General features: G+C 36.2%; 2 protein-coding genes across 3 annotated transcripts in view; one reads left to right on the forward strand and one right to left on the reverse strand.

The window, feature by feature from the left end:
• LOC125677368 (activating signal cointegrator 1 complex subunit 3-like) overlaps positions 1-22,025 on the reverse strand; it is a 129,765-nt gene that overhangs the window by 87,608 nt on the left and 20,132 nt on the right. For both annotated transcript variants that reach the window (XM_048915399.2, XM_048915400.2), the window contains exons 22-29: positions 18,627-18,781; positions 14,835-14,933; positions 13,376-13,544; positions 12,510-12,730; positions 12,325-12,410; positions 10,867-11,033; positions 10,535-10,680; positions 4,482-4,602 (exon numbers count right to left, since the gene is read on the reverse strand). In XM_048915399.2, the coding sequence (XP_048771356.2) occupies positions 4,482-4,602; positions 10,535-10,680; positions 10,867-11,033; positions 12,325-12,410; positions 12,510-12,730; positions 13,376-13,544; positions 14,835-14,933; positions 18,627-18,781 (1,164 nt within the window). The remainder of the gene's footprint in view (positions 1-4,481; positions 4,603-10,534; positions 10,681-10,866; positions 11,034-12,324; positions 12,411-12,509; positions 12,731-13,375; positions 13,545-14,834; positions 14,934-18,626; positions 18,782-22,025) is intronic.
• On the forward strand, positions 15,658-16,712 carry LOC125677374 (uncharacterized). The gene is made up of 3 exons (XM_048915414.2): positions 15,658-15,914; positions 16,078-16,250; positions 16,381-16,712. The coding sequence occupies exons 1-3, from the start codon at positions 15,691-15,693 to the stop codon at positions 16,629-16,631; spliced, it is 648 nt and encodes a 215-aa protein (XP_048771371.2). The 5' UTR covers positions 15,658-15,690; the 3' UTR covers positions 16,632-16,712.

Genomic DNA, 22,025 nt, shown 5'->3' on the forward strand with positions numbered 1-22,025 from the left:
GATACAGTGAAATTCCAATTGGATTGCGAATCAACCGTAAACGTTCTACCCGAGAAAATTTACAAAGAAGCCTGTAATGACGCCTATCTCAGGATGTTACAAAAGGCAGATATGACTCTGATAATGTTTAACAAGTCGGAATGCCAACCCCTTGGAAAACGGCGAATAAGTGTCCGCAACCCCAAAAACAATAAAAAATACAACATAGAAATTGTTGTGGTCGAAGGAAATCTTAATCCTATTCTCGGAGCAAAGGCTGTGCAAGGAATAAAAATGATAACTGTCAACACAGAAAACATAGCAGCCATTGAGTCAGCCTCCCAAAGCAACTTCATCATTGAAAAATACAGTGACATATTTAATGGCCTGGGTAAACTGGATGGAAAATTACACCTCGATGTTGACAAATCAGTTACGCCAGTAAAACTACCAACAAGAAAAGTCCCGATTGCAATGAAGGCACCGTTAAAATCTGAAATCGACAGACTGTCAGATTTAGGCGTTTTGGCTCCAGTAACAGAACCGACTGACTGGATATCGTCATTGATGGCTGTACGGAAGCCCAGTGGGAAAATGCGTCTGTGTATAGACCCTAAACCTCTGAACAAAGCCCTGAAAAGAAATCATTATGCAACACCAACTATAGATGATATTTTGCCAGAACTAAGCCAAGCCAGAATTTTTTCTGTAGTAGACTGCAAGGATGGCTTTTGGCATATTACTCTCGATGATGAGAGCAGTTTTCTCACAACATTCGGAACCCCTTGGGGTAGATATCGATGGCTCCGCATGCCATTCGGTATTAAACCAGCAAGCGAAGAATTCCAGCGGAGAATGGATGAAGCTCTATCTGGTATACATGGAATCAAAGCAATTCATGACGACATAGTCGTATACGGTTGTAGAAACTTGGATGACGAGGCCATACGTGATCACGACAAAAAATTATCTACCTTGCTAGAGAGATGCAGGGAGAAAGGGATCAAAATCAACAAAGACAAAATGAAACTAAAATTGCGATCCGTGTCATATTTGGGACACATTATCTCAAGCGATGGACTCAAAGTTGACCCCTTAAAAATCAAGGCAATCACTGAAATGTCAAGACCTAAATGTAAAGCTGACATACAACATTTACTAGAAATGGTAAATTTTGTCCAGAAATTCGCGCCAAATCTATCAGAGATAACAGCACCCCTCAGAGACCTACTAAAAGCAGAATCAGAATTTGTGTGGGACAATGCTGTACATGGCAAAACATTTGACGAATTGAAAAAACTACTATCTACGAGCCCTATACTTCGTTTCTTTGATCCTAACCTACCGGCGACGGTACAGTGTGACCCATCTGAACGCGGACTAGGAGCCTGTCTCATACAAAATGAGTAACCCGTTGCATATGCATCCCGTGCATTAACGCCTACCGAAGTCAACTACGCACAGATTGAAAAGGAACTACTCGCTGTTCTCTTTGCCATGGAACGCTTTGAGCATTACACACTTGGACGGAAAGTAAAAGTGGAATCGGACCACAAACCGCTAGAAATCATCAGCAAGAAAAGTTTAGTTTCCGCTCCTAAACGTCTTCAACGAATGCTCTTGCGTCTTCAGAAGTTTGATTACGAAATCACATACAAACGAGGTTTTGAAATGTATCTTGCTGATACACTGAGTCGAGCCTATCTGCCAACTGTACAGATACAGAGAAATGATTCTGAAGACAGAGTACTCGCCATTACCGACCGTGCAAAATCCTAAAAAGATGCAGAGTCCGTTACAATGAGCGAGTACGTCTCCATCTCGTCCGAAACTCTAAAGAAAATCAAATCTGCAAACTCGCGTGATGAAACAATGCAAAAGTTGTACAAAACAATCAAAGATGGTTGGCCGGAGCGAGATGAACTGACACCCGATATACAGATCTTCTACACATTCAGAGACGAACTGACTTCACAGGATGGTTTAATTTTCAAAGGAGACCGCATTGTTATTCCACCTACATTGAAAGGTGAAATTCTTCAAAAGGTACACTCCAGCCACATTGGTATTCAAGGATGTTACCGTAGAACCAAAGAATCACTATATTGGCCAAATATGATGAAAGATATCGAATCTTTTATCAAGGAATGTCCAGTCTGCGCTACCATACAGGGTGAGCAAGGCAAAGAAACTCTCATTTCGCATGAAATTCCCGATAGACCATGGCAGAAAATTGGAACTGACCTCTTTCAATTTGATGACAAACAATATCTCATCACTGTTGATTACTATTCCGATTTTTTTGAAATTGACCGTCTGCATGATAAAAAGTCAAAGGAAGTCATCACCAAACTCAAAGCACAAATGGCCAGACACGGAATTCCTGAAATTTTGATTTCAGACAATAGCAAGGAATTTGCTTATTTCTCAGAGAACTATGAGTTCAAGCATACTACGTCATCGCCATTGTACCCAAAATCTAATGGGAAAGTTGAAAATGCAGTTAAAATTGCAAAGAACCTAATGAAGAAATGCCAATTAGATAAAAGCGATCCTTTCCTCGCTCTATTAGATTGGAGAAATACTCCCTCTGAAAATATGGGAACTTCTGCAGTTCAACGACTAATGGCATGCCGTACAAGAACTCTGCTACCAATCAAAACCGAACTTTGAAACCAGCCCTAACCTCAAATGTCAAAGAGCGATTGAGAGAACGGAAACATAGATCAGAATTTTACTACAATCGCACAGCGAAAGACCTACCAGAGATTAAAAGTGGGGAAACCGTGAGAATTCGACGTTTTGGACATGAAAAAAATTGGACGAAGGCAAAGGTCAACGAAAAAGTAAACATCCGCTCGTATCAAGTGATCACGGAGGATGGTCGAGGCCTCTATCGACGAAACAGAAAACATTTGCGCTGCACAAATGAGCCCTTTGTCGAAAATAACGAGGTAGTGACAGATAAGACCGTTAGCATAGCCGAAAACACACCACCATCAGCAGATAAGACTACAATTGAAAATCATAAACCACCGTCAGCAGATAAGACCAATTATGCTCCGACTTCAACCAGGAGATCTACCAGAGAAATTAAATTGCCGAAACGATACGAGGACTTCAAAATGTATAAGTGATTATATAAAGTGATGAGGCATAATAATCCTCAAATATATATATATATATATATATATATATATATATATATATATAGTGTAAATATATATATATCCGATATTTTAAAAGACAAAAGATAGTTCTTATTTTTATCATAACTCTGAATTATTAATTTAATTCATAACACTTTGTTAATTTTGCAGTATTTTTTCACTCTCTTATAATGTAAAATAAGAATAATTAAAGAAGGGGGATGTAACGTATATGCATTGTATATATCAAACTCTGAGATTATCCCTGTTTACCGCACATATTGATAACCACGTGTTTGCATGCTCTTTAATAACATATACTCGGCATTCTGAAATAAACTGATGTAGAGACAAGACGCATTCTGTTATACTGTACTACTTTACAACCTATGTAAACAAAAATATGGCACGAGCCTTGTTTTCATAACAAAGAATTGTGAGCTCTGTATCATTCTTGTTAACTCGACAACCAACCTTCAAATTTTGCTGACCATCAGAAATACCTTAGTTTAAAGGAACATGGACACAATTTGTGCTAAAAATTTTCATATTTTACTTTTTGATTTTTAATGTTTAGAATGTTTAACTAAGGTATTACTGATGATCAGCAAAAATTTGAATGTCAGTAGTCGAGGTACATGGGAGATACAGAGGTCACAAGTCCTTGTTATGTAAACAAGGCTCGTGCCATGTTTTTCTTTACATAGGTTAAATAAACTAGTAAAAGTTTCGTTTAAAGCAGATTTTTTTCAATTTATAAGTGAATTCTTAACACAATTAAATATTTTCTAGTGTTTGGCACATCTCATTTTGTTTTAAACACACTATTTTCTATCAAACAGTCTAATGTAAACAAAAACATGGCACGAACCTTGTTTACATAAAAAAGAATTGTGGGTGCTATATCTCATTTATAACTTAACAACTGATATTCACATTTTGGTTCACCTTTAGAAATACATTAGTGAAGTATTGTAAACATTAACATGGAAAAATAAAATTAAAAAATTTCCAGCTCAAATCGTGTCCATGCCCCTTTAAGTCTCACAGAAATATAGCATGTAAGCCCTACCCAGCTTTTAACTTTTTCTCAGACTTCAAATAAGGTACATTTAGAACAGTTTTAAGACAATGTTGATTTGTTTATTAGTAAAGTTTACTGGATTGTATTCAGAAGTGACCCGTATATAATGGTGGTCATTCGTGGGCAGTAATATTGTCTGTAACTTACACTGAAATGTGGGCTTATTCATGGTGGCCATTCGTGGGCAGTAGTGTTGTCTGTAACTTACACTGAAATGTGGGCTTATTCATGGTGGCCATTCGTGGGCAGTAGTGTTGTCTGTAACTTACACTGAAATGTGGGCTTATTCATGGTGGCCATTCGTGGGCAGTAATGTTGTCCTGGAAATCCGTGAATGTGGACCTCAAGAGGCACAGGGCGGACAGATGGACGGAAATTGTACAAACCCATCTACAACACAAACATACAAAAGTAATTCAAGGCCCATAACTCTTTCAAAAATAGGTCAACAAAGCCCAAACCCAAACCTGATCTGTAACTCATTGATATAAGCTTATGTATACATTCTTAATTCACTAGTTGCAGGGAGAGTCAAATAAAGTCCGGAAACTGTCAGTGCCTGGACGGATGAACGGATGTACAGACACTACTGTACCATAATACGTCCCGTCTAGACGAGTGCATAAAAACATTATTGCCTGTATGCATACATGTATTTGTCATTACAATGTATATTTGTTTTACTTATCTCTTTCTTTCACCCTTACATCTTTCCTTTCTACCTACTTATTATAGTCCAAACACTTATAAAACTTGGTTCTAAAGGGTATCTCTAATTCTGCTTTAAAATGGTTGAAATACTTTCTGTAAATTGTCAATGTCTATGAGATATTGTGAAACGTAGAAATGTTTTTAGTTACCTGATATCTTTAATTAATGTACAATATTAAACTTTATTGTTTACACGACACACACTTTTAAAGTGATATTGAAAATCACATTCTCAATGTTACTAATTCAGATCTTTTCCTTCAAATTCAAGAAGAGTTGCTATCCTGATTGAAAGGTCATTTCTGAAAAAAGGTGATATACTAATATGTGGAAATTATTTGTTGCTTTTAATACCTGTAGACATATTCATGAAGTGGTGTTACGCAATATTTATGGTCCATTCACAGCAGTTTTTTGAAAATATACAGACACATATTGATGACATGCAGTACCAAAATATTGTATGGTGTGGAGATTTGAACTTGGGTCTTAAACAAAAACCTGGACTATCATAACTATAAGTGTATTAATAATCCATAGGCTAGAGACAACATTTAAGAAATGAGAGACTCAGGGTTATGCAGACCCTTTTAGACAGTTACATGAAAACCTTCATAGATATTCTTGGAGGAAAAAATCTCCACTTAAAAAAGGTCGATTGGATTTCTTTTTACTTTCTGAATCATTGTTTTCTAGTTTAGATACTTGTTATATTGAGTCTAGTTATAGATCAGATCACTCTGCAATATATCCTTGTCATTTACTTTTAATGATTTCAAGAAAGTACGAGGGCTATGGAAATTTAATAACTCTTTACTTTATGATGATTACAGATATTATTTTACAGGTTAACAAACAGTACATAACATGGACAACATACACAAAATGCCAAATGAAAACATTTTCTTCGCTATCAAGGATCAATTATTCCTTGAAACTTTGATTTTTGAAGTAAGAGGTAAAAGTATCTCTTACTCTTCAATTATCAAAAAGAAAACAAGAGGCCCAAGGGCCTAGAATCGCTCTTCTGATAAATTGTACAACCCCACCATTTCTATTCTTAGCCTCTTAGTATTCTAAATCTTTAGTTAAATCCTAAGAATTCAAAAAAAGTAGGTCAATGTGACCTACCTTTTGGTTTACACATTTTGAGAACCCAAGAAATATCAACTGACAAAGTTTGGTGATTTTAAGCCAATTAGTATCTGAATATTGAAATATAGCTGTCAAATTCCAATCGTAGGTCATGGTGACCTACTTTTTGGTCAGCAAACTCCGAACATGCAAGACCCATCAACTGACAAAGTTTGATGACTGTAGGTCAAATAGTATCTGAAATATATAAATATAGCCGTCAAATTCCAAAAGTAGGTCAAGGTGACCTACTTTTTCATCAACACCCTTCAAACATGCAAGACCCAACAACTGACAAAGTTTGATGACTGTAGGTCAAATAGTATCTGAATTATATAAATATAGCCGTCCAATTCCAAAAGTAGGTCAAGGTGACCTACTTTTTGGTCAACACCCTTTGAACATGCAAGACGCATCAACTGACAAAGTTTGATGACTGTAGGTCAAATAGTATATGAAATATATAAATATAGGTGTCCAATTCCAAAAGCAGGTCAAGTTGACCTACTTTTTGGTCGAAACCCTTCGAACATGCAAGACCCATCAACTGACAAAGTTTGATGACTGTAGGTCAAATAGTATCTGAAATATATAAATATAGCCGTCAAATCCCAAAAGTAGGTCAAGGTGACCTACTTTTTGGTCGACACACTCCGTAGACTCAAGATGCATCAACTGTCAAAGTTTGATGATTGTAGGTCAATTAGTGACTGAAATATATAAATATAACTGTCAAACGCCAAAAGTAGGTCACAGTGACCTACTTTTTGGTCGATACACTCCGAAGACTCAAGATGCATCAACTGACAAAGTTTGATGATTGTAGGTCAAATAGTGTCTGAAATATAGTAATTTAGCTGTCAAATACCAAAAGTAGGTCACGGTGACCTACTTTTTGGTTGACACAAACCAAAGACTGAAGACGCATCAACTGACAAAGTTTGATGATCCTAGGTTTTACAGTGCCCAAAATATGCATCTAAAATTGAAAATGTGAAATTTGAATATTTGCAAAATTCAAAAAGTAGGTCACTGTGACCTACTTTTTTATAAATATGTTTCAAGGCCTCAAGATGCATCAACTTACAAGATTTGATGATTCTAAACCTCTCGGTATTTGAAATAACAACTTAAAATATATCTATAAATGATAAGTCATAAAATTCAGAAAGTAGGTCACGGTGACCTATTTTTCAGTTGACGCATTTCAAGGTTCCATGATCCACCAACTGACAAGTTTTGATGATCATAGGCTTCAAAGTGTCCAAGATATGCATCAAAATTAATTTTAAAATAAATACCTGAAAAATTCAAAAAGTAGGTCACCGTGACCTACTTTTGAGACAACTTGACACAAGGTCCTAAGATGCATCAACTGTCAAAATTTGATGATCCTAGTCCTTATAATGACTAAAACATCTAAGATTTAAGGAATTTAAAAAAAATTTAAATTTAGGTCAACTTTGAAGTGACCTTGAGACCACGCCCTTTGCCCCAGGGCAATGCCTTGAACAATTTTTAATCTACAACATATCCTCATCCTTATGTGTAAGTTTGGTGATAATCTGCCCAGTGGTTCTTGAGAAGAAGATTTTTTAGCAACCACTACTTTTGTTTGTATTTTCCTGATTATCTCCCCTTGTTAAAGGGTCACATCCCTCTATTTAGTATGTATGAAAGCCCTTGGGCCAATGATACCCTGTAACAAATTTGAAAAAAATTGGCCAAGGGGTTCTTGAGTTATAGCCCTTTTTCTAAAAAGTTTACGCACACCGCACAAATGGCCATAGCATTAGCTCTTTGAGCCTTTGGCTCAGAAGAGCTAAAAATATAACCCTAATAGCAAAACCCATACCCCTGGGATCATGAAATTTGCATGGTAAAAGACTACCTGCTCATTTTAAATATCCATTTAGTATCATCAGAATTAAAGAAGATGTTATTTAAATGTTTTGCACATAAACACCAAATACCAAATTTGGCCCTGCCCTGGAGCCAAAACTTTTACCCCATGGATCATGAAATTTTACAATTTTGGAAGACCTAGGCCTTCCGGCTCTACATCACTATGCATTTAGTTGGGTTTTTTTTTTTTTTTTTTTTTTTTTTGCAGATGTGCGGTTGTAGAGGAAAAGATTTTTGAAAATTGGTCAATTTTTGGCAGTTTTTGCCCTGCTCCTAAGGCCCTCAGGGTGCAGGAATGCTGAATTTTACAATTTATGTCCCTCTTGCCCCAAAGATGCATCATGTGGGTTACTTATTATGCATGTGAAAAAACCATACACTAAACTATAATAAGCTCTTCCTGTCTGATACCACACTGAGCCTCATTAAATTATTATCACCTTTCTCTCCAAATGATCAGCCGTAACTAGAGGAAAAAGTCACTGCAGAAAGAACATTTTCGAGACGCCATTTTGAAAATTTGAATGCAACTCCAACAACTACCTCTGGATCACTACAAACATTTCTGTCAAATCTTGTGCTTAATATATCCAGGTGTCTTGAAGAATTTGCCATTAGAATTAAGATAGTAGCAAATATTTGTATGTTAGTATGAAGCTGTTCTAAATAGGGAACTCATTTTAACTCAATCAAAACACAGAAAAGCCACTTTGGAATTTTAAAATGCCATTTTTAAGGAAACATTTCTACAAAGGTTTGTGACTTGGTATTTCCTTGTTCTGGGGAAAGGGTTCAAATACTTCACATACACATTCCTTCAAAATGAGGGTGACTTCATTCAAATATTGATGCAAAGCAGGTGATATAAAACAGGATGTCAAAATGATAAGAGTGAAAAGCATGAACAAACATAATATCAATACGGAAAATGCAGACATTGGATTGATTTTCAATCACTAATGCTTAATAAAGTAAATTGATATGACAATTAATTTCCTGCCTAGTTGCAAATAATAATGGAAATTCAATACGTCTAAAAATCCCAGGTAATTTTTTTTTTTCCATGATTATTTTTTAAGGTTGTCCAGCACTTTGCTGACAAAAAAATTAGGGCATATTTTAGGGATAAAATTCAGAAATTAAGGACTAAAATTAGGAATTTTTAAGCTAAATTAGGGCAATTTTAGACATTTAAATGGATTTACCTTTGCATATTTGACAATAAAGAAACTCTAAAAAATACTGTAAGTGCAGGAAGGGCATCTTCCAGGGTTCCATTGTCCCAGCTGTTATTGGCTATAACCTTAATAGTAACATCTTTGTCACAGTCACAACCAATAAACAAGCTTGACACATGGATCCACTGGACAACTGTCTTTCACTGCATTATCTGAATAAGATCTGCAAACTACGTTAATACACATTCAGTATGAATACATTCTCAAAATTGCTAATCAATATCCACAATTTTTTTTTAAAAATTAAGGATTTGACTTGAAAAATTAGGGTCTTTCTAGGATTTCCCCTTGAATTCAACATATATTTAGGAATTTTAGCAAAACTAAACAAAAATAGGATTTTTAGGAATTTTAGGGCCGCTGGACAGCCTGTTTCTGCACAAATTTATTGGAAAATGATATTCTCCAGGGCAAGATTAAAAAAATGTTTTTTTGTTTCAGATAATGGATATAGACATAGAGTGGAGACATACAGTTCTACTACTGTAAAGGATGATGCTACTGCAACATACACATATCCTATTGTGATTAAAAGCACAATCATTGTGGGTTTTGGTCAAGATTAAATAAAGTATTTTAGAACAACAGCCCCAGTGATCACAGATTCCAATCTTAGATCTTGGTCTTACATTAGTGTTGACCTTCACCTGCACCTCAGAGTTGCACATAGCATTATTATCATTTGAAATTTGTGTCACCCCATTGACTTGCTTTCTTCTGATGCTACAATTAAATTGTGTCACATGATAAGTTGTTTTCATTCAAAATATGAAACATCATACCTGGAGTAATGCTATGCAAGGGAAATCATTTGCTAATGCATGTATTTTAACCTTATGTAGAAACACAGTCGCTGGTTGTTGTCAACACATATTAACAAGAAATGTGTATTCTTGAATATTCAGATAAAAACTTATAGTATTATAGAATGTTGTCATGGTGTTATAGTATAATCATAGAATGTCGTCATGGTGATATAGTATTATACAATTTCGTCATGGTGGCCATCTCTTATGGTGAGAGCCCACATGATTCAAGTGAGCTAATAATTCAGGGAATTATGATTGACAAAAGTTACATCGCTCTCACTATCCTGAATCACTCACCTACCTTAAATAATTACAGCCAATCAAAAGCTATGGTGACCATATGGAAATTTGGATCACTCGAAAATAAAATAACACATTGACATGACTACTAGAGGGATATTTGTATGTGGTATAGCTACTGAGGATGCAGTGATTCTGAGGAAGACATTTCTGTCTCACCAAATCAAAAGCTATGATATGTTCATAATATACACTACGAACATGGAGCAGTTGGGAGGAGCTGACCTGTTTAATTCCCAGCCAGTCTGCCAGATCCCTAGCATTGGCCAACGCCGTGGACAGACCTACGACTCGGACAGGTTTCTCTGTGTGAGAGGAAATGAAGTTCGTACGGGAAACAATGACCTCCAAAACTGGTCCTCTGTCATCCCCTGGAAGGCAAACAATCCATTTAATTTTATTTTTGGTTTCATTTTTTGTGAGATGTCATTTTATGAAAATTATTGGTAACAACACTCGAAATTGTAGGCTCATTTCATTTTTGCCAATTTGTAGTTTAAACATACTTAAAAAGATTACACATATGAACAACTTAGTTACAACAAAGACTAACTAACCCAGCAAGTGGATCTCATCTATGACCAGAAGGGCAACTGCCTTGACATAACTCCTGGTCTGCCAGCTTCTGCTGACCCCATCCCACTTCTCGGGAGTGGTCACTATTAAGTCAGCATTCGCCACAGCTCTCATGTCAGGGGTGACATCTCCTGTCAGCTCAACCACTCTATCACGAAAATGAAGCAAAATATAGCAAACTATATACTTGAAATATCACATCAATTATTTCAGTGGAGTTAAATCTTCCCAGTTTGAGGCAGGATCATATAGACCTTAATAGTACCCAAGTACCATACCACAAAAAATTCAATAGGAAGCTGCATGTTCATGATGTATTATTAATTGTATCTTTCAAACTCTCAGAAGTGGAAGCTTTCTGGATTTTTTTTTTTATAATCATAAGTGATTTTCATTACTTCTAATAATTCCCGAAGAAACCAAAATCCTTTAAAAAAAGGCCAGAACAAATTTTTTTTTTTAAATTTTTGTTGTGACTTTGATCTTGGGCAAATGACCTTGGTTCAAGGGTCTTGTCTCATCATTTAAAGAAAGCTGTGTGTCAAATACAATTTCCTAACATCTTTCCATTATAAATATGCAGCCAGGGACAAATCAATTCCTACCTTTTATTATAAAACAGTTACTTTGACCTTGGCAAAATGACCCTTAGACCACTATAGATCATGACACACAGTCTGGTCATAAACAGCCTCTGCACAAAGTATTGACTTCTAATGTCTCTGGTGACCTTGATCTTTGATAAATGACCTCGGTTAAGCATCATGAAATACTGTCTGGTCATAAATAAAAGAGCATCCAACATCTATGTAACAAGAGGTGCCTGGGCTGCATGGATCACCTTAGCAGTTCTATATTCTAACGGTAACCCCTACAAGATCTTATTTAAGATAATCATTGTTCTGTCTGATGAAGACTGGCTGCATGCATCCACCACAATTGATTTATGACGTGTCAGTGATCATATTTCAATGTTGCATAATTTCAAATCTGAGAGCAGTTTTTTAAAAAATTACCCAGAGTTGACATTTTGACAATTTACGAGAAAAACATCACAGGCTTTGTAAGTCAAATTCAGAAATAGGAATCAGTTTCGGGGGGAAATAATTTTTTGATGTCAGTTCCTTAATACATGTAGTATTTCAAAATGCATGATATTGAATTTCAGAGAAATCAAACAACGTTCATAATTCAGGGCTGGAAATCGCTGTTGTTGCACTCAGTCCTTAGAATATTCTCCATAAACCCGGCATTACCCTCTACATAAGGAAGCTTTCATGCAAATTTTGGCTTTCCTGGTTCAGTGGTTCTTGAGAGGCTTGTTATAGAGTCTGTCCTATTTTGGATTTTACAGTAATCTTATTTTAAGAAATACAGATTGGATTTTCTGTATTATGTACAAACATCCTACCTGTATTGATGTGTTTTAATCAACTTACTTTTTCCCCAGCTTTTGCTCTATCCTGACTTTCCAATCCTCCATTCTCTCTCGCACCAAGGCTTTTAATGGAGCTATATACACAGCCTTAAGTGTACAAAATACAAATAAAACTGCAAGATGTGCTTCACATACATATTATCAAACTTTTAAAGACATAAACAACAAAGATGTTTCTTTCCTCACCTTAGCTTTAGGATACTCTCTGAACACTCTGAATATAGCCATCTCTGCTGCGACAGTTTTGCCTGACCCCGTGGGGGCCCCTAACAGGACATTAGTGTCCGTGTGGTAAAGGACATGGAAGATCTGGGTCTGTATGGGATTAAAGTGAGAATATTTGTACAGGGCCTCCAAGGCTGGATTGTCAAGGGCAGACTTGGGTAGTGGGGTCAAATCCAGCAACTCTGTAATAATCAAGTATACAGCATTCACCAGAGACACTGAACAATTATACAGCATTCACCACACACACTGAACAATTATATAGCATTCACCACACACACTGAACAATTATACAGCATTCACCACACACACTGAACAATTATATAGCATTCACCACAGACACTGAACAATTATATAGCATTCACCACACACACTGAACAATTATATAACATTCATCACACACACTGAACAATTATACAACATTCACCACACACACTGAAAAATTATACAGCATTCACCACAGACACAGAACAATTATACAGCATTCACCACAGACACTGAACAATAATACAACACTGAACAATTATATAGCATTCACCACACATACTGAACAATTATATAGCATTCACCACACACACTGAACAATTATATAGCATTCACCACACACACTGAACAATTATACAACACTGAACAATTATATAGCATTCACCACACTGAACAATTATACATGTATAATATTATGTGTAATATAGCAGAACATTGATAATGCCATTTCAACACTCATGCCAAATAATCTAACATGTGCTGGATATTAAATACCTTACAATACACGTCAGTATACATAGAGGTCTATACATTAAGATGCAGACTGTTCTACGTGTATTTACCTGTATGAGGAGGATGTCTTTCAGGCAAGATGAGGTGTTGAAATGATATTGCACAAGTGCTCTGAGATCCCAGCCAGCGATCTGATACCGCCCTGACGTAATACTGAGAAGGGAGGGGCTCAAAGATAGGAATAGTGAACACTAACTGCTGGGCCTCTCCTGATATAACCTGTCAATCATAAATCTGTACTGTAAAACTGAATATCAGATCGACGTTAATCATACATCTGAACTGTAAAACAGAATATCAGATCGATGTTACTCGAACATCTGAACTATAAATATACAGAATATCAGGATTTATAGGAATAAATCGGGGTTTTATTAAAGAATTTGAATAAAAGTTCTGATTGTTTCTGCATAAAAATCTAGCAAGCATAGTATCTTACTGGAGAAGAAATAATATTAAACATAAACAAAGACAAAATCCTTTCAGATGTGGACAGTTTTCCATCCAATAGACAGTTCTTATACAATCATCATATTTATTCTCTTCATAACAATCTAATCAAATATCAATCTAGCATCAGCTCCTGGATTTTGGGGTTTTTCTTCGTGTTTTTTTGTTTTTTTTTTATCATTTTTGAAAATAGGACTGTCATTTTTTTTGGGGGGGGGGGGATATACATGTATAGGGCTTTATAGGGATTTTAATGACTTATAGGGAAAATATAGGAACCTTAAATTTATAGGAAATTATAGGAATAAATAGGAACTTGACACCCTGTTAACATCTGAACTGTAAAACAGAATATCAGACTGACATTAATCATACATCTGAACTGTAATACAGAATATCAGATCGACGTTATTCATACATCTGAACTGTATTACAGAATATCAGATCGACGTTAATCATACATCTGAACTGTAAAACAGAATATCAGATCGACGTTAGTCGAACATCTGAACGGTAATACAGAATATCAGACCAAGCTGATTAAGCTGAGATCTCCATGATGACTGGACATATATGTACCTGATTGGGGGGTGGGGTGGGGTGGAGTGGGGGTCTCTGTGATGAATGCATTAAGAAGACTGATCTGTTTTTGTACAGGTCTTAATGATGTGTTGATAAAACTGACATATTTTGTGTGTTTGTGTGTGGGAGGGTGTGTGTCTTTGTGATGGTAAGACTAACCACTGAAGTTATCTGTGTAGGAGGTCTATGAGATGACTTTGATGATAAAACTGAACTGTGTTTTTGTAGAGGTCTTTGTGATGGAAAGACTGATCTGTTTTGGGTGAAAGACTTTCTGATAAGAAGAGTGACCTGTTTTTCAGGAGGATGTCAATGTGATAAAAAGACTGACCTGGGTTGGGGATTTTTTTGCAGGGGGAGGGGTGGTGATTGTGGAGGTCTTTGTGATAAGACTGACCTGTTTTTTGTGGAGGTCTTTGTGATGACAAGACTGACCTGTTTTTTTGTGGAGCAGGAAGTACTGATGATGAGACTGACCTGTTTTTTGTGGAGCAGGAAGTACTCTGAGTGGTAGATGTGGTTATTGTCCGGGTCCTCCACCCAGATCCAGAACGACTCTGCTGTTCCACCATGTACCTACAATACACAACCGATGCTTCCCAGATTCAAAACTCTATTTCAATAACATTCTCTCTCTCACTCTATAAAACTATTTTATCTGCATGGTTTCCCTGTGAAAATATCATAGTGTGATTTCTACTATGTAAACTATAGACCACTGACAAGATGTCACTCTGAATTTCCTGTAACAATTGTTTCATTTGCGTACAAAGTAACGTGCCACAGATAATAGAGAGGTTAAGCAACTGACTGTGTACGTCTACGTGTACTTGTGACTAGGGGAATCCCCTCTTTTATTGCGTATTACGTCATCATTTTCGCACACAACGTCATTCTACAAGTTGTACACAACGCGTAGAGCTGAGAGTACACGGGGGTAAGAACTTGTAACATTTTAAGCTCATTATACAACGATTTTGTGCAACATATGAATTTTGTAACAATCTAGAGGATTTATTACGCACGAATGTTTACCTGAACTGATCATTGTCATAGAAATATTTGATGAAAAATTATTGTAAAATTACCCTTGTAGACCGGTGTCTACATCACAGATCATATTATTTAGGGAAAAAAGAAAGCTTGCTAAGTCTATATTGATGGATGAATTGATATATGTGACAGTTAAATCAAAATGCAAATTGATATATTTAAATAAAATTTATTCCATGTTGTGGGGGGGGGGGGGCTCGCCCCCCGGCAAGCTATAATAATTGTATTGTTTATCATTCAAATATATAATTATATATATATCATTATACTTTAGACAGAAATGAATACCGACAGGAAAAAACAGATCCGATTTAAACCTGAGGATGATCTACGGCTTTTAAGGGAAGTTGTCGGGAGTAATCCCCTGAGAAACAAAAACAAATGGGCTGAAATAGCTAAAACTCTATCAACATCGACTTTTATTCTGGACAGTAGACGAGTGAGAGAACGTACAAATCTCCTCATTGAACAACATAAACGAGAAACTAGGGAACATCTTAAAAGGTTCTCTCTCTCTCTCTCTCTCTCTCTCTCTCTGATACACCGCTTATCTTTTAATATTCTTGTCTTATTTTCCCCATGCCTGAAATATTTCATAATACCGTACACTAATATGTTCCCATACATTTTCAATACACTTACGTTCCTGTATATTTATTTTTTTAAGATCTGGTGTCGATGAAGATGTTTCGGAAAAAACAAACCTGCTGGACGATGTCATAGAATTGAAAAATGAAGAGGAGAGAGAGAAGAAAGAAGAAAAAGAAAAGAAGGACAGATCAGAAAATTTAGGGAAAGAAATCAGGAAAAGGGCACTTGAATGCCTTACACCAAAGAAAAGTATGAAAATATTATTGTGTCATTGTATTACAAGGCTCATGTGATTTGTTTGGGGGAAAATGCATTGATTTGTCGTGTAAACAAATTCTTTCATTATACAGCCATATATATTTCTTGTTTGTTTTTTCAGACGACGAATGCGATTTGCCAGTACTCAAGAAGAAGAATTCGCAGACGTATCTTGTGGACTATTTAAAAGAAAAATCAGAAAATGAGATATCTATGAGAAAATCAGAAATGGAAGTAAGAAAAGAAGAATTAAAGTTGGAGAAGGCAAAGTTTGAAATGGAGCGAGAGGAACGGATGCAGAGAATGGAAATAGAAAAGCAAGAGAAACTTGCTTTCATTGATTTACTTAAAAAATTAACGAAAGATAACTAATCATAAAAACTGTTCAGAAGTGTAAAATTTTATTCCAGATATTTGTTTAATTTATCTGAATAAACTAAACCATTAAAGTCAGTCTTGTTCATATATGTGTCCACGTTACAACACACATTCTATACATTTGAACACATTTAGGCCAAATATTCCTGTAGTGATGGGGGAGACATATCAAAGAAAGTGCCAGTTTCGCTCCCGTACAAAATAGTGTGACAATTAGTAAGGATTGAAGCTACCCTATAGTACTTTCCAACAGGTTGTAGATAGAGCTTTTGATTTTTCTTGTAATCTAAAAAAGAAGAGAGATTTAAGATTTTGCCAAAAGTCCATTCCACGCAGACTCTCACTGCGGACATCCTTTTGTTAAATCGCAGTTGATTTGCAGTAATTACACCTCCTCGAAATGGGGGAATTATGTAAGGCGATAACGGGTACGCAGGGTCGCCGTAGACAGAGTAGACATCATTGTTTGGTTTTGTCATATGTTGATACATCTGGTATTCAACGTTGCTTTCCCTTAACATACCGGCATCATGACGACGGCCTTCAACCGGGCCAAATAGATGCGCAATCATACCATCAGGTGTCGTTATGCACTGAAATTTTAAACCGTGTACTCTTTTGTGACCATTAAACACCACCTGCTGATGAGACTAAGGTCTGCATATCGGTCTGACAGTTCCGTCAATGAACCCCCAGCAATTGGACAGAGGCGCTCCACATCTATTCACGACTGCTGCCATTTCATCCAGTTTTGCATGAGACAACCAAGGCTGATTTAGGTTTTCGAGGAGATGTCCATGTATTGTATCTATGCAATCAAGGACTGAGTTGAAAATATATGACAATTCAGCAGTTGATCTTCCAAATACATGGGAAAGATCCTCTAATCTATTTGGGTATGCCAATCTTCGTATGAGAATACACAAACCTTCTATTCCTGAACATACAGTCCTGTTTTTACATACAATTTTGTTTGGAATATGCAGTGCTATTCGTAATCCTAGCAAATCATCTTTTTGAAACCGGAATAACAGGCGAAATTGTTAGTCGTTCAATTCATCCAGGTTTAATCGGTGATAAATCGATGCCTCTTTTTCATTGCTCATGCAAGACAAAAGTAAAACATCATCATTGTCTGTCAGAGCTGCAAGCAACATCATATTTTGCGCCATTTTTTTTCTTTGATCTTAACGCAGTAAACCCTCTTTTGATTCGTTTATTTGCACATTTGTATCCAATCAATTTATTTGTAATTAATGGTTTTACACGTACGCGTACACGTACTGTTTGTTAAACGTAACATTACGTTGGATGCGTGTACTTGTAAACATACTTCTGTTTGTACACGTACGCGTAGACGTACACGGTCAGTTGCTTAACCTCTCTAATGTATACCACTTGCAATTTTGTTTTGTTCTGATAGATGCACAAATGTTTCTCTATACAGGAACAATAGAGGCTGCTGTTACTGCTTTACTGAACAAAGCTACTGTTAACAACGGAGCTGTAGTAGTGAGGATTATAAAATCCTGTATGGAAAATGAAGTCGATAGAGGTCCCAGATATATGAATTCATCTGCAGTGCAGAATATAACGATCAAAATCTGTAAAAGTTTTGTTATAGCTTATAACTATCGTTGACTGGAGTTAAGGGCAACAGTACCGGTAATTAACCCCGAGGGATGAACCATTTCCCTCTTATACACATTACACACACTAGCTTGCCACTCAGGGGCTCACATAGATCAGGATATAGGGCTCACAGCAGGTGTGACCAGTCAACAGGGGAATGCTTACTCATCCCATGCACCTGATTCCACCTCTGGAATGTCCTGCGGTCCATGTTTGCCCTTCTCTTAATTTCATATCTTTTATAGGATTTATGAGATTAATCACTGTTTCTTAACTTCACTTGTTCAAACATACTGTTGCCCTCAAACCCAATCAACAAATTGTCTAAAGCACCAAAGAGATAATGCCTGTTCTGACCCTGTCATCCCACTTGAATTCAGGTTGAATGTTCAGCCTCACTCTCAGCACAGTTCGCGTGATTGGTTGAATGCTGGCCTCTAAGTCCAATAGAGGAATTTGATTCACACACCTCTTTATAACTCCACCCATCTTAGGATGGTGAACCATGTGACCTGTCAATACATAAAAGCTGTTACACAATGTCTTGAGTCTCCCTCAAATCATGGCAGAAATTACTTGTACTTTTGAATTTATTTTCATTCTTTTCTAAAAATTTCTTGGTAATTTACAAGCATTAAATGAGAAATTCTTATTGACTTTATACTTTTATATGATGTAGAAGAGCAAAGTGTTTTATTCCATATCATTCAAACAAGTTGTGGTAGGTTAGCGGTAAGGGCGCCAACTTAGCAATCATGGGGCCCTGGTTTGATTCTCAATCACGAAGCTGTTTCAATATTTTGTTTAGTTCGTCCATGTTTTTGTTGTTTAAAAAATACTAGGCTGTACATTACACCATCAGAAAAATACTTATCTTCTTAGGACACTCCTATAAGTCGGACATAAAGTTTTGGAGCAAAATTTATCAATATGAAGCTGTTTCAATCCTACGAGGTCAAAATAGGTAGTGACTGTTCCTTTGCTAAACACGGCATTAGAAGTGAAAGTCAGGTCTTTCAGACATGACAATGGTGAGCACAATAAAGAACCATTACTGTAATGACCCTGAGCACCATGCATAGGTCAAAATTTGTGGTACTTCACCTGAGGTGGCATCTCTACATGAGTGAAAAATTCTCAAATGGGACATAAAACAACAAATAAACATGTTTACATTGAAGCTTCCCTCTGACTTATATATGTTTACATTGAAGCTTCCCTCTGACCTATTTATGTTTACATTGAAGATTCCATCTGACCTATTTATGTTTACATTGAAGCTTCCCTCTGACCTATTTATGTTTACATTCAAGCTTCCCTCTGACCTATTTATGTTTACATTGAAGCTTCCCTCTGACCTATATATGTTTACATTGAAGCTTCCCTCTGACCTATTTATGTTTACATTGAAGCTTCCCTCTGACCTATATGTTTACATTGAAGCTTCCCTCTGACCTATATATGTTTACATTGAAGATTCCCTCTGACCTATTTATGTTTACATTGAAGCTTCCCTCTGACCTATATATGTTTACATTGAAGATTCCCTCTGACCTATATATGTTTACATTGAAGCTTCCCTCTGACCTATATATGTTTACATTCAAGCTTCCCTCTGACCTATATGTTTACATTGAAGCTTCCCTCTGACCTATTTATGTTTACATTGAAGCTTCCCTTTGACCTGTATATATTTACATTGAAGCTTCCCTCTGACCTATATGTTTACATTGAAGCTTCCCTCTGACCTATTTATGTTTACATTGAAGCTTCCCTCTGACCTATATGTTTACATTGAAGCTTCCCTTTGACCTGTATATATGGTCTCTACAGCCCAGTAGCTAAGTACTTCGTTACTAGCTTCAAAATACGGATGTATATTTAATTGCTGTTATAAAATTTAGAAATTCATTTCAAAATTAAGGATTATCTTCCTCATGCATAGCTCTTATCCTTGGGCGAATTTGGCTCCACTTTTTTGGCATGCTGTTTTTGGCTATATTTAGCTTTAACACTTCATAGTTATTTCGGATTTCAAACATTTCGGTTGAGCATCACTGAAGAGACATTATTTGTCGAAATGCGCATCTGGTGCATCAAAATTGGTACCGTGTAAGTTTCACATTGAAGCTTCCCTCTGACCTATATGTTTACATTGAAGCTTCCCTCTGACCTATTTATGTTTACATTGAAGCTTCCCTCTGACCTATATGTTTACATTGAAGATTCCCTCTGACCTATATATGTTTACATTGAAGCTTCCCTTTGACCTGTATATATTTACATTGAAGCTTCCCTCTGACCTGTATATGTTTACATTGAAGCTTCCCTTTGACCTGTATATGTTTACATTCAAGCTTCCCTCTGACTTATATATGTTTACATTGAAGATTCCCTCTGACCTATATATGTTTACATTGAAGTTTCCCTCTGACCTATATATGTTTACATTGAAGCTTCCCTCTGACTTATTTATGTTTACATTGAAGATTCCCTCTGACCTATTTATGTTTACATTGAAGCTTCCCTCTGACCTATATATGTTTACATTGAAGCTTCCCTCTGACCTATATATGTTTACATTGAAGCGTCCTCTGACCTACCGTATATACTCGCCTATAAGTAAGATTTTTTGGAGTTAAATTTTGCTCCAAAACTTTATGTCCGACTTATAGGAGTGTCCTAAGAAGATTAGTATTTTTCTGGACGGTGTAATGTACAGCCTAGTATTTTTTAAACAAAAAAACATGGACAAACTAAACAAAATAGTAACTGTATAATTTGTTGAAAATAAAAAGTGAAATATCGATGTCATATCCTAAAATATTAATGGAACACAGATAAATACATATGAGTATTGATATGAAATTGATTTGTTGAGAAAAAATATCAAATATCGGCACATTTCTCAAAATGTTATTTGAAACACAGGTAAAAACATTAGAGCATTGATTTGAAATCGTCAACCATTCTTGAAAACAGTTAGACCGACTTATAATTGGGTCAATGGCAATTCCCTCCAAAATAACCTAAAAACTATACAACCGACTTATAGGCGAATCGACTTATAGGTGAGTATATACGGTATATATGTTTACATTAAAGCTTCCCTCTGACCTATTTATGTTTACATTGAAGCTTCCCTCTGACCTATATATGTTTACATTGAAGCTTCCCTCTGACCTATATATGTTTACATTCAAGCTTCCCTCTGACCTATATATATGTTTACACTGAAGCTTCCCTCTGACCTATATATGTTTACATTGAAGCTTCCCTCTGACCTATTTATGTTTACATTGAAGCTTCCCTCTGACCTATTTATGTTTACATTGAAGCTTCCCTCTGACCTATATATGTTTACATTGAAGCTTCCCTCTGACCTATTTATGTTTACATTGAAGCTTCCCTCTGACCTATTTATGTTTACATTGAAGCTTTCCTCTGACCTATATATGTTTACATTCAAGCTTCCCTCTGACCTATTTATGTTTACATTCAAGCTTCCCTCTGACCTATTTATGTTTACATTCAAGCTTCCCTCTGACCTATTTATGTTTACATTCAAGCTTCCCTCTGACCTATATATGTTTACATTGAAGCTTCCCTCTGACCTATTTATGTTTACATTGAAGCTTCCCTCTGACCTATTTATGTTTACATTCAAGCTTTCCTCTGACCTATATATGTTTACATTCAAGCTTTCCTCTGACCTATATATGTTTACATTAAAGCTTCCCTCTGACCTATTTATGT

This window comes from Ostrea edulis, chromosome 3 (genome assembly GCF_947568905.1).
Source record: "Ostrea edulis chromosome 3, xbOstEdul1.1, whole genome shotgun sequence".
Classification (NCBI taxonomy): Eukaryota; Metazoa; Mollusca; class Bivalvia; order Ostreida; family Ostreidae; genus Ostrea; species Ostrea edulis.

Coding starts and splice junctions, on each gene's coding strand:
- LOC125677374 (XM_048915414.2), top strand. CDS start 15,691: ATGAATACCGACAGGAAAAAACAGATCCGATTTAAACCTGAGGATGAT. Junction 15,915..16,077: donor ACTAGGGAACATCTTAAAAG/GTTCTCTCTCTC, acceptor TATTTTTTTAAG/ATCTGGTGTCGATGAAGATG. Junction 16,251..16,380: donor ATGCCTTACACCAAAGAAAA/GTATGAAAATAT, acceptor TTGTTTTTTCAG/ACGACGAATGCGATTTGCCA.